General features: G+C 47.0%; 1 protein-coding gene across 8 annotated transcripts in view; it reads right to left on the reverse strand.

The window, feature by feature from the left end:
• Positions 1–1,876: 1,876 nt before the first annotated feature.
• LOC106742561 (telomerase-binding protein EST1A) overlaps positions 1,877–14,055 on the reverse strand; it is a 102,281-nt gene continuing 90,102 nt past the window's right edge. For 5 of the 8 annotated variants that reach the window (XM_014615646.1, XM_014615643.1, XM_014615644.1 and 2 more), the window contains 3 exons: positions 9,101–9,321; positions 7,977–8,061; positions 1,877–7,510 (listed from right to left, as the gene is read on the reverse strand). In XM_014615646.1, coding sequence (XP_014471132.1) covers positions 7,371–7,510; positions 7,977–8,061; positions 9,101–9,321 — 446 coding nt within the window. In that variant the 3' untranslated portion in view covers positions 1,877–7,370. The remainder of the gene's footprint in view (positions 7,511–7,976; positions 8,062–9,100; positions 9,322–14,055) is intronic. The other 3 variants (XM_014615648.1, XM_014615645.1, XM_014615642.1) reach the window with 1 other exon arrangement.

Raw genomic sequence — 14,055 nt, forward strand, 5'->3', positions numbered from 1 at the left:
TTGGTGATCGGATCACTGCGGCAGCAACAGCGGCAACGACGACGCCGGCAGCAGCAGCAGCAACGACGGCGGCAGCAAGTTCAAGGTTGACCGGGTAAAAATAGCCGGACCTTGCCGGACTCTCTCGCTCGAGAGAGAACGCGCTGCCTCTCTCGCTGCTTCTGTTGACTCCGCTCGACCGGAAATGTACTGTCCGCCGCTGATCGCAAGGACACGTCGAAGATCGTCCCTTCGAATGAGCCCATCAACTATCGGTCGCGCGTTGATTTCCAAAACGATCGAGACGATCGAGTCGCGCATGGCAACGAGCGGTATCTGCCGCGCCGAAATTTCGAGAACGTGCCTGCCGCACGCTTGTTTGTTTCCGGCAATTTCCTAATCTACGGCGATCCTCGTTAGATCGACGATCAAAGGTAAACCGAAATATGCCGAAAAATTGTCTTCCAAAAAAATAATCACGCGTTCCGCTCAGATGTCTGAGGATACCGCGATCTTGAAGATTCCTTAGGCATAAATCTAAGTCCGAGCATAAAACCGTCGGATAATTAGCGACATGAGGCACGAATCGCGCTCCGGCCGGCATCGTGACGTCGATAATGGACACTGGAATTTGTCGATCGTGGCAAGAAGCGGCGGTACGTACGGAGGTGCCGTTAACGGTGCCCGGTCGTTGTCGTCGTGGCTCCTGCGAAAAAACGTACCTACACCTCGCCCGCGCAAGAAGAGCGCTCGGAATGACTCGGACGACCTTAGTCGTGCACCCAGAAGAAACATCGTCCGGCACGTGAACCCTCGACGACAAAGGTATAACGAGGTCGAGCGTGTCAACGGCTCTATCACGCAACGGTCCCCGGCCGCGTGCCTCGCGAGCCTAAATCTCGCGAACTAGGTAAAGAGCACGCGAGAAAAGTCCGATGGACGAACCGGACCTCCACGGGGTCGGGTCGCCCCAAGTCGCGACGACCTGGCGAGAACCAAGATTCCGGCCGTATCGCGTTGTCGTGTGCTCGAGTGTATTACGATGATTTTCCATTGGCGACTAAAAATCGTACGCAGAGAAAGATACCTTTCTATTGTCAGAGAAGCGATTATTCAATTTATTTGTCTTCGTTTAAGTAATAGTTCTTTTCAATACAGAATATTTTCTCTAGTCTTCAAATATATTCATTGCAAATTTTGAAAGAACTCATTATCACTAGAAAAAAGAATTTATTCTCTCTCGCTCTTTTCAAGAATATTATAAACTTTATTGAAGACAAGTTAAATCCGGTTAATTTGAATAAGCAAACCGATATTTGTTTTAGAACCGCCGAGCGTAGGTGCCAATTTGGCTCTTATTTTTATTTTTGATTACTGAAGAGTTATCTTGATGTTACTTGCATTATTTGAGATTATATTCATATTTAAAGTGACAAAAAGTCAGGGAAAGTTATTGATTAATACAAACATTTGTAAGATTCATAGCAGTTTTAAAAGTCAGCGGAGCCAAAACGGTACCATCGGTGGTTCCAACGTGAATTGAATATTTTTTATCGATGTACTAAAGTTATACAATAGGATTCAGAATATATTTTTAATAAATTTAATAAACTTAATATTTTTAATAATTAAATAAATTTCATGCTTATAATTGAACTTATATATACGGATATATAAACTTGTAAAATATTTGAAACGAGTAATATTTATTTAAATGCATTTTTTTATTTATGTATTATGTATTTTTCTGTGTATAAGAACACGGGAGGATGACAGGATGTGCGGGACATGAGAGATGATTTAGCGGTTACCGCTGCGAGGAATAATAAAAAAACTAGTATTGTATATACTAAATATCGTATAATTACCGTAGGTACATAACACAATAACGCTAGAAGGGGTTCAACGTCACTTTTTATTGAATATTCAAAGTGGTAACACTATAGTAGCGACATTTCTCATAAGTGTAATAAACGATTAGCCTAAAAACTTCCGCCGTAGCATCATCATCATCGTCCCCACGGTTCATCTTGATCGTCGTTATCGTAACGTATAGTATCGTATCGCCAAATAGCTTTTCCTGAGACGAAATACAAACAGGTTGTTCTTGCTTCGTCACATGATAATACACGTACATAGATTTAATAGATATTGCGGGAATCTAGCATAAAATCGGGTGTGTACGTGTGTGTGTACGTGTAGGTGTGTCTGAGTGAATGTGAGTGTGATTGTTGGTAATTGAGAGGGGGGGGGGTGTATTTATATATGTATAATTATATATAACACGTATATATAATTATATATACCTATATACATTTATAGGTATAGGTACACTTACGGTGTGAGAGTTATCTCGGAAGCGGGACGCCGGGAGTCGCGTCGCGGAATTCCGTTTCCGGGATACATCGTACGCTAAAAATCACGATGTCTATCTTACGTGACAATTGTCTACCTATTAATCAGGCGTTCCAACCTCTGTATCTTCCTCTCTCTCTCTCTCTCTCTCTCTCTCTCACACAAGCACGGGCTAACGTGAACTCGATCGCGCAAGCCAATCGTTCGGTCGCTGCCGGCCACGACAAGATCAACGTATGCAATTTCATAGTGAAAGACCGCAGTGAGTCGAGTGAAGTTATATGTTACATCGAAACAGCGAAAATGGATCGTGAGGCTCGAGGGAGGGACGGATAGTCTTATCGTGGTGGCGATATTATCCGCACGAATGGTGAGATCTATTGCACTGCTACGGCTATTGCAGAAAAAGGGACCCGATAGTACAGATAAACGCTATGTGATATGCTCGGAATAGAATTGCAAACTATACCCTGATTGTTATTATTGTACAACTAGTTGATGGAGATTATCGATAAACTGTCCCCTTAGGAAACAAAACTGAAAAAAACCGACAGCCGACTGTACGCGGCACGTGTCTTCGTACGACGTAAAAATGTTTGCCCGAACTTCGTATACGAATTGGTCTGTTCCTTATAGTTGAACCAGCTACGCTAGAGCTTGCACTAGAGCTTGCACTAGTTCTATTTCCCTCGTTTTTTCGACACGAAGTCGTTACCTATGTTTCTTTTTAAATTCCGGAAGTATGCACCATTTCAGCGAACAGACCTAATATCTCATTCATTCTCGCATTACAATGACGATGGTAACAAAGATAACAAAAAATGTCAACTTGATGAGGGATCATACAGAGGAAACATTGACATTCGCGATATAAGATGCGTCGAAGTATACTTAACGCAATATTTCTCGTCACAATCTTTGACGCGCGTTCGGTCGATTGTGCATAGGAACGGCTTTTTCGCGTTTCTTTGCAGCGATTAAAGGCACATCCCGCGCATCAACGTCAATATAAAAAAAGGACAAAAAAAAAAGAAAAGACGGTTTACCGATAATATCCTCTTGTGTATCGGCGATTGCATTCTGCGCTCGCGCAATCGATTTCGCCCGGCCGCTTATCGCTCATCTCCTTTCGCCCCGGAACATTTGCTTGTCTTCGTATGAATTATTTGGTCGCTTACGGCGACCGAACACGCGCATTAAAAAGTCTATGAATGATATACTTAGAAATTAATGAAAAAACAATGATACTGTGTACATCGTCGGTGCTTCGTGTATACTTCGTCAACTTCATCGACACGCACTCTCGCCGCGGAGGTTCGGATAAAAAATTGAGCTAAAAACGGCGTCGGGGAAGAAGGTGGTGTAGGGGAAAAAAAGAAAAAGACGCCAAAGCAAACGGACACGCCGAAGGACGAGAGGTACGAACAACTTCTCGTTCGCAGGCGTGAAGTTCATTTCTCTCATTTCTCTCATTCTCTCTCCTTCTCCGCCTCTCCCTTTCTCTCTCTTTCTATCCACCTCTCTTTATCTCTCTCCCTCTCTCTCTCTCTCTCTCTCTTTCAACGCGTCAATTCTGAATCCTGGTCGAGGTATCGTCGGTAAACGATACTTCACCGTCTCCTGGCGACATTGAGAAGTACTTACGCTTAAATAAGACCTCGACGTGTTTCGCAGAACCTGACTTGGCGCGTTCCCTACTCGCGCGTTCGAGCGATCGTTCGCGATTTTTCACGGAAAAATTATTGAAATCCGCAAGCGGCAGAAGAGCCCGTACGCAGGCGGAATTTTTTTTCTCAATTTCGCTTTCACAGAGGGGACACTTTCCCACGGGACAGATCGGAAGAGATATTTTCATATGCTTCTTGTGCCGTTAAAGCGGCGACGAACGAACGGGATACTCCGGACACTCGGCATACCGCGGTGGGACCTTCTTCTCCGTTCCAACTACGGTGCGGTTTCTCGAGCGGAACGGCGGCGGTGTAACGAAACGATTTCGCCCGGGCTGCGCGGGTGGGCTCTTCTTCTACTCGCCGACTCGGTGCAATTCGCGAGAATTTAGACGATACTTCGGGTAACGTCGAGGTTCCTCGTAGACGTGATCTTTAGTGTGTCGAAAAAACGTTTCGCTCTTCTCCGCTAAGACCGTCTCTTCTCCGTCTAATCTAATTGCCATTCTCTCTCACTCTCTCTCTCTCTCTCTCGCATGCACACACTCCTTTAATCGCTACGGAGCATTAAGTAACTACCTTATCTTTGTCGAAAAATAGGACATCCTGTTCGCTACTCGATCGGTCGGTCCCCCAGTTCCTTGCTGGTCGCGCGTGTCTCGACCACGGTGCGCTTCCGAGTTTCTCCCGCAAGGTCTCGTATACGTCTGACAAAAGCGAGGAGTACTAAAAAACGCGAAGGAAACAGCCCGACGCTGGTGCTCGCGGTTCTCTCGCTCCCTAGACGACTCGCGTCCTAGGAAAAAGCGGCCCCGAGGCGCCCGCTCGATACCGATCCGCGCGAGCAACATCGATCGCGATGCGTATTCCTCCCTGCGAATCCTAATCTCGCGCTCGATCGCGATCGCGCCGACAAGCACACGTAGCCGAGCCACATACTGACATCCTGCGCGCCAGCTCGACGTCGATCGAGACACTACCACCGTCGTCGTCGTCCTTTTCCTCCTCCTCGTCGCCGAACGGTGCCGGAATGTTCGCGATCGCGATCTCGCGCGCTCTCGTCCGCGCTCTCCCCGATATTCCGTTTCTCCGGCCGTTAAAAAGTTAATCTTCGATATTCTAAAGAACACCACGGTTACAATCGCGCGGGCGATCATTCTCTCTGTGCAGAATCGATCCGCGTGTCTCGTATATATTCTTACGCTAAACTCCTAAGTCTTAAGCCGGCGTACCACAAGTGTTAATGTACAAGCTACACAAGCGAGTACCCGCAGGCAAATGGGAAGAGGTGCCGCGCACCTCATTGGCTATTGTGTACGCGCGTACGTGTAGTAGGTACGTCCACGTTCACGGAGACGATCGGCGAGATCGCACCTTCGCCCGAAAGTCGACGTTCGATCGATGCGCGAGGATACACAGAAGAAAAAAAAGTGTTGCTTCGAGTGAGTAATTACTCCAACGCTCCTTGGCAAATTTTTATTCAGATTGGACAAACGTTACTTGTATCGAGTTAATATTTTAATCGGATAATTTACTTAGAAAATATTTCACTTGGGTTAAGTAAATATTACTTAGTGATGTTGAATAAAAATGTGCTGAGGGGTACTGAAGTAATTATTTGCTTGAATCTAACACTTTCTTTCTACGTACATTCGCAGTGTCGCGCGGCTGAGGAGTTTTCCTTGAAATATTTTTCAACGTGTCTATGCGGAATTTGTACACAGAGAAAATATTGTAGTAATGATTGCCATAAGATTTTGTAATGTGTCGGACCACATCGGAATTATGACTGAAATTATGATATGTGCTGTAATCTTTAATAATGTATATCATGTGTACACATCATCAAAGATTACGACACACATAATAATTTCGATAATAATTCCAGTTTAGTCAGTATTACGAACTTTTGTAGCCGTCTTTATTATAAGATCTTCTGCATGTGCGATATCAATTTTCGATCGTCGTAAGATTAACGTCGTGAGATTTTACGCGCGGACGAACGTGGATTTTCGGCAACGAGCAGCTATCTCTCTCTCTCTCGATCATCTCCAAAGTAACTTTCACGAGGTTGATCGTGGCGATCGATGTCGCGATTAGATCGATCGTCATCTCGTTCTGCGGCGATGCAACGCGACCGGTTACCGCTGTTCATTCGTTGGAAATGAACCGTCACCGATAATTCACTTTATGGCAGCTTATAGGTAATGACGTTAATGACATTAACGTAAGGAACGGAGGGGAGGATCGCGTCTCGTCGGGAAATGTCAATGGGGACTCGTGACGACGATAATAAAAAAGACACGTTTCGCGATCGCAATAAACGAAGGCGACGCGCGCGCGTCGAGTCGTCGCGCGACACTGATACGTATAAAAATTTTCCCCTCCTCTCCCCCCCCCTCTCTCTTTCTCTCTCTCTTCTTTTTATTTAGATAATGATGTGTCTCGCGTAACGAAGTGAATATCGCCGAACGAAATCGTGCAAAACAAGTCCGGCCGCAATAGGCGGCGGCCGTCACCGATAAAAACAATCTACAAATAGCGGCAACAACTGCAAGACAGCAGGGTTCTCTTTTGTATTTCCTTTTTTTTTTTACCGTTCTCTCTCGTAGTCTCTCTATCCCTGTCTCTGTTCTCGTTGCGCTCCACCTCGTCTTCTCTCCCCCTTTTTCTTCGCAAATTTACTTCGCCGCGCCTGTACGCCTGGTTGGACGTCTTTGGTCGCGCCCAACGCGTCTCTCGGCTCATCCGTTACACGTCACCGCGCGAAAAAGCTCTCGTCGAGATTTTGCGTCTACACGTTCGAGATACATGGAACAGTTAAGGGTGATGCAAGGTAGGAAGTGTCACGGTCATGCTCGAGGAGTCTTCGAATGGCTCGGCGTTTCCGGCCGAAACGGCGAGCGGCAAGTTCTTTCGAGGCGTTTCTTACTCGTCACTTCGTGTATACACCATACATCGCTCGCGGTTTCACGCGGTCGCGCGCAGATTCCTCCTTCATTCCTTCGTCTTTCTTTCTTTTTCTTTTCATTCGTCACCCTCCACGCAGTGCCTCTCCGTGGAGGGTTTACAAGAAGATAAAAAAAAAGGAAAAAAAAGGGCATATCGTATCGGGAGAGAGACTGGTTACATTGTATATCCAGTTGAGATGCGCACTTACGCAATAACAGCGTTGCGTGCGGCCACAGTCGACGGTCGACGCTCGACCGCGAAAAGAATTCGCGACGAAGATCGGTTTGGCATTTCTTTCGGTTCCTTCCCCTCGTCTTGCGTCCGGGCTTGTTGTTTGTGCTGATCGAGCTCGTGCGGCAGAAACACGGGAGATTTCTCGTCAGCGGGGACAGTTGGTCGCGATCACGTCCTGATGTCTCAGCCGAGTCCAGCCCATTGCATGAAGTCGGGTACTTCCCTCACAGGTACGTCCCTGGCCAAAGCCTTTACCCTGAGGTTCCGGTCCTCGGTGAGCAGGACCACCTCCCGTCTCAAACGCCGCGGTTGTCCCTCCTCTGCTGCGGCAAAAGCCGAGGTTCCATTTTTTATCGACCTTACACCGGACCTCCCGCTACTAACGCGACTACCTTCCGTCTGGGTGTTCTTTGATAAATTTAGAGCAGCGAGGCAGCTCCTCTACTAAGTATTCTTTGATCAAATTCGAGGATCTCCTCGAGATCTCCTCTTTTCAAACAAATTTACGGTAAAATTTCGGAGAGATAAAGAACTCTCTCTCTTTCCCTTCGTTAACAAATTTAGCAAGCAGAAAAATTCCTCTCGACATACACTCTCGAACTAGACTGAAATAGAATCGCAGGGACCTCGACATTGCAGAGTCAACCTGAGCGGCGAAGAAAATACGAGCGAATCGTTGTGCGAACGAAAAGTTGAATCGAAACTCGGGACACGAAAGTACGAAACCCAAAGGGAATATTTCTAGCCTGATCTAGCCCGAGGCTTCGAGGAAACAGACGTTACACGTACCTGCGTTCGCTTGGTCTTTGCTGCTCATTCTACAGAGGCTGAGGCACGTGATCAATATCCTGTCGTCGTTCCGTGTCAGTCCGTCCTGGAACAAAACGGCCGAAATTCGTGTACCGATGAAGTCGGTAGATAATCGCGTTCCGTCTCACTTGCGACCGGCTCGGGACCGGCTCTGGGATTCGTCACAGAGACTGTCATTAAAATTTGAGTCTTCGCTCGCTCTCTTCGGGGCTCGCCGCCGCCGTGCTCGGCGTGTCAGCGCGCCAAGTGAACGGGCGCGGCGGCGATAGGCCGCGAAAAGTCTTCTACACGTACACCACGTGGGTGTTCTCTCTCGGATACCCGGCTCGTTATCATAACATTCGCGCTTCAATGAACATCGTCCGAGTGAGCCTACCGTTTCTCTCCCCACCTCCTCTCTCTCTCTCACACACACACGCCGCTATTGGTCCTCGGGAAGGAACGCGACTGCTCGGCGTTTCTACGGCCGTCTTTCTGCACGTAGCTGTTAGAATCGTATCGAGCGAATGTCAAAATCCATTCGCTTTATCGCGTCGCGCCTGTCGCGTACTTGCCGCGAGGCAAGTCCAGACACGGAAATCACGACGACAGTAACGAGCCCTCGATAATTTGCGCGCTCGAGCTGCGATTGTCGAAACGGGTTTTAATCGAACGTCACACCGAGAACATCTCTTCTTCTTCCTCCGCTTGACAGAGCAGAAAATAGATCGGCACGACCGGCGAAAAGCTAGGTTGCCGGTCGTTTGATCGCGGCGGTGCCTCGGGATGTATGTCGAGTGTAACTCGTTGAGTGTAACTCGCAAGTTGAAATGGAGCAGAGAAACATCGAGGAGAGTTCGAGCAAAATGCCATGTAGTTTCTGCGCTTCGATCTCGTTTAGAGCGACGGCGAATCTCGCGGGGTGTTTCGCGCTAGGACGTTAGACCGGTTAAAAATAAAACAGGCGAAAGATCGAGGTTCATCGAGAGACGCTCATTCTAAGCGGCCAACGGTCAACGATCGATGCAAATTCGCCTTCTAAATACCAGCGCCGAGTACAGTTACTCAAGCAGCCAATGTAAGCGTATCGAATCGCCGGAGCCTCGCTTCTCTTTCTCTCTTACCTTGTCGACGTCTTCCTCCACCGTAAAAGTGCTGGATGTGAGAACGGTGCCTCTTGTGGTTAAACAGCGGATAGCCGGATTTCGGCTTCTGGCGAAGGCCAATGCCGCCTTGGCGCTCTCGGCGACTCGCGCCACATGCTCGGGATCCAGCGCCGCCCTCGACGCCGGTGGACAATCTCTCGCATCGGCGCCCCGGGCCAAACCTTCGAGCTCATTTAGCACTGCAACAAAAAGCACCATTTCCGCCCGTTAACGACGCGTAAGGGCCATTGCGAAACTTATTCGCCGCTACTGCCGCAACAACGTCGTTCGGATCTTACCACGCGATCCGGGTTCACAAGTCAATGATCGATATCGATGTGTGACTTTTTGGACCGTTCGATTTGATAACTATTAGATTTTCATGCACGGAAAAAATCATTTCGCTGGCACAGCAAGTATTTGTTAATTATTGTGGGGACAACGAAAAGATTTGTTGCGCGGTACAAATAATGTTGCTGTTGTAGCAAAACTGTTGTGACAGCGATAAAATTTGATTGGCATAACTAAATTATTGTACTATCTATGTACCCAGCAAATAACAATTAATATTTTCTTAACAAATCTTTTTGCTGTGCAAACAAATTTTTTTGCTGCCCCTAATAGTAACTAACAATTTGCTGTGTCAGCAAAATATTGTTCTCCGTGTGAATATGCAAAAAAAGATCGATGCTATATCGTGTTAATATCATGTCGATGTATAGTCGATATCTAGCTATCTATATGATATGTTGAAGACATCACACAGGTGTCAACCGATTATTGATGATCTAGTCGGTACCAATTCGGTATTATATCAAAATCGAATCATTATATTCACGTATCAATCTGACGTGATATAAACTGGATAACGACTAGACTGTCTCAACATCTACATAATATCTCAAATATCGTGACGAAGTCTGACAAATATCAAATTGGACATTGACTTCCACATCATTTCGAGCGGATTTTTCATCAACATGTGAACCCGAGAGACCTATCGGCGCGACTCACCTCTTCGAATCGCGAAATGGAGTTCTTCGCGGGAATCCCTTCGGCGCAATTCAATAGAATTTTCGATATACTTTATCATGGCAGAGATACCATCTGCATTCGTATTGCGGACGGATTTACGCTTATATATACATTCGGACGGAAAATTCGAAGAGAAACTCCCCACGTCCCTCTGCAGTCTTTCCACAGTCGGGTAGAAACGATTTGCCGCAAATTAGGATCCTTTTCCCCTCGGTAAATAAAAAAATCGCCACCGCGCGGAGGATCTCAAAGAGAAGCCGTTTCTATGACTACCACGGCGCTTTCCTGCGCGCACGTGCGGACGCGTGCTGCCCCGACGGCATCGATCTCGTCTTCGCGGTCGAGATTGAGGGAAATGGGGTGGCGATGTGCTGTTAAGGCAAAGGACCATCACGAACGACCACGTTCAAAAGCTCACTTTTCCCTCTCTCTCTCTCTCTATCCTTCTCTCCCCAACGATCGGCGCCACGATCATCGTGGATATCGCCCACGTACCGATCGTAGCCGGGAGGCGGACGGTATGCCGCCGCCGACGTCGACATCGAGCCAATCGCGGGCGTTTCAGGCTGCATACATGCATTCATGTATGAGCCGTGAGAACCTAACTGTGAACACTCACCGTTGCTCACCATCGGAGCCAGACGGGCCCGTGGCTGGCTGGCTGGCCGGCCGGCCGACGGGGTCAAAGGGCAGCGCCGGCCGATTTTGCATGATGGTGCACTTTCGTTTTTCGGCCCCACGACCCCCGTGCGAATGACAAAAAGGAAAGGGAGAATGCACGAGTGGCAAAGAGGGTAAGACGACTCTGAGAAAGAGTCATCTTTTGTTAGAGGGAGCCGGATAAATCGACGAGGAGACGAAAAAAGGAGACGTGCGCGATGAAGAGCAGCCGGACTCGATATCGCGTCGCGCACGTCGTTTGTTATGTCATCCTTTAATCCATTATCCCCGAGCGCGAAGCGACGACGTTGAATTCTTTCGACGGGAGGATCATTGTCGAGTTGCCAGAGAGAGAGAGAGAGAGAGAAGAGAGGAGGGTGAGCTTCATCGACTCCATTCGCCACAGATTGCCGGCGCACACACGCGCCCGCGGGGATGCAATCTACGGAAAATGCAAATAGAAGATTCAGCAAACTTCCCCCGACTCGATAAATTAACCGACTGCCAACCTTATCCTCCTTCCAGGCCGGCCCTGTAGCAGACAAGGGCGGTCGGTAGTGGATGAAGTTCGTGAGACGGGGGTGCCAGGCGGAAATGGAAAGAATAACTGCCGAGCGAGAGAATACGGGAAACGGCGTTATTTATTACCCAAGACTGCGCAGACGTCGTTTATCATTACGCGATAAATAATTATTTCGTCGCCTGAGAAACGTGCGCGAACGTGCGCTGCGACCGACGCTCGGGCCGCGCGGGGCGTCGTGGATGCGCGTGGACGGAATTGAGAAAACTCGGCGCGCCGCACGCGATGGGACAAGTGAAACTTTGAGGGACGATCTTGAAATTTTAACGAACTCATTTCATCGCACGGGCATAGCAGAATAGCTACTCAAACTTTTTCACAAGTTACCTCCCTTCGCGCATTTCTCACAAGGGTCGCAAGTTTCTCCGAAACGTTGCCGCGAAAAACAAGATGGTATTTGATACATCGTTCGAAAGCACCTAATAAATCTTGGCTATAGCCATTATAATGCCAAAGTTTTAGCTGCTATGGAGTATAAATAAAAAAAGTTACATGCCAAAATATGTGTAATATCGGTTTGTTCATTTATGGGTAAACATTACAAAAGCTTTTCATGAAGGGCAAAATACATGAAGGTTTTTAATTACTGAATGATCCAAACAAAAATAGCCCTCAGGGTGAGCATATTTGATACGTGCTGTTTCATCGCGATCTTCCTTACAATGTCCTTCAATTAGACCCGATTCAAAGCAATGCTAGAACATTTGAGAAGTGTTTGGAAATATCCAAGATGAATACTGACACGACCACGTTTAAAAAAAAAAATGCAAATCAAGGTGAAACAATGGTAAAAATTAAAGAATAACAATGAATAATTTGAAATTAACCATTAACCGTTGTGATTGAAACATAATGCGCATGAACGATGAACGAGTCTCTAATCGCTTCCCCTATTGTCTATAATAGCTAAAGTCTTGGGGATATAAACATATCTCGTGACCTTCTATCTAAAAAAACATACTTTGGTTCTGCAACCCGCGGCAATTATATGAACCTTCCCTTGTCAGTTTCTCCGGATATTCTCGCTTCATCCGCGGGCTTGTTTTACGATTTCCTCATGTATCACAGAATTCGTGGAAGGTATCGCCGGAGAGCCGAACTAACGCGATGAGCCATGACCAATCGATGATCGTGATAATCCCCGCTTTTGCCATCAAAATCAACGAGTCGACGCGATTGTCCTTGCCCCATCGCGACGGCCGCGACCTAGGTTTCGTGCCTGACACGCGCCTTCGGCATTGGAAGCTCTTCCGTCAGGAGAACGATGACGAGGAGGGCCCATGACAAAATAGGACGCGCGCGGTGACGCAAGCCTCCGCGCGAGGACCGCGTTCGGATCGGCACCGTGAGTCGATTTTGCTGAATCGACGATTGGATCAGCGCTAATTGGCGATAGCGATGATGATTGATGAGCCTTTCGATTTTCAATGGCCTTGAACCTTGGCACTCGCGCCTTGTCTTCGACCGAGCACCGTGCGAGCGTGCCGCGTCTCCTAGGCCTGTCCAACTTGCGCGATCTTCCCGAGTTGAAATTTTCATGTTATTTTGACACTCCTAAGAATAGTTTGCCTACTTAGACGAATATATAGACTAATAGAAATCTATCGCTACCTACTTTGACGATACCGACACCTTTTAACTTCTCTTTTAATTCTACGGATTGAATATTAATGTTACCTTTAACAACCTATTTTCACGCTAAAATAGCAAAAGCGGAAATTGAAGACATCATCAGAGTCGAAGTAGGGGTTATATTATATCTTTAGAATTGAAATTGAATCTATTTTGTTATCTTAGCTCCTACTATATTGTACGATTAAAAGTTTAACACCTCGAATCGAAATTTTAATTCTACATTAAGTCTTCAAAGGTCTTCTATTGCGTTCTTTTCATGCTACAAATGGGAAGTTATGTCCGTTTTTTTCCATTTGAAGACAATATAAAATTTAAAATCTCCCCTCGGAGATTGAAATTTCCTCTGTAACATAAAAGAAGCACTATCAGTGCTCCTTTGATGCTACAAACGGAAAATTATGTCTGTTTTTTTTTTTTCACTTGAAGGCTTAATGTAGAACTAAGCGGACTTAATGTCAAAATTTCGAGAGGCTTCGCTGACCCGACGCGTTTCGGAAAAGAAGAAGAAGAAGAAGAAAGAGCGAACTCTCCACGTTAGGATTTACCCGACAAATTCAGTTCTCGCAACTTTGACAGAGAGAGAGAGAGAGAGAGGAAGAGACCGGTGTTACGTGCGCGATAACGTACATTTGCGCGCGAGATAACTCAACGCGCGCGCGCGCCGCGGTAACGGGCGCTCTGATACTCGAGATGAATATATCACGAGGAATTAGAGACCCGTGCGAGCGGATAAGATATACGCGCGCGGCAATAAATGTCCCGAATGCGCCGTCCTATCGTCATGCCCGTAACTCCAGACGCATTTACCGCACAACACCGTGAAAATGTCAGCCGCGCCGTGGAAGATTGTAAATTTACCGCCGATTGCGTTTCGCTGAGTAGCGAGTGCCTATATAACCACCATTAAGAAAAGAAACAACCGGTAATTCCGTCGCGCTCATCGTTGCTGCCATCATCTAAACGCCGATTGATAGGAACGTCTCCGTGAAAGACAATCGCGACTAAGACCCGACCGACGCGTGAC

Source organism: Dinoponera quadriceps, unplaced genomic scaffold (assembly GCF_001313825.1).
Source record: "Dinoponera quadriceps isolate SergipeBrazil2010 unplaced genomic scaffold, ASM131382v1 scaffold113, whole genome shotgun sequence".
NCBI lineage: Eukaryota > Metazoa > Arthropoda > Insecta > Hymenoptera > Formicidae > Dinoponera > Dinoponera quadriceps.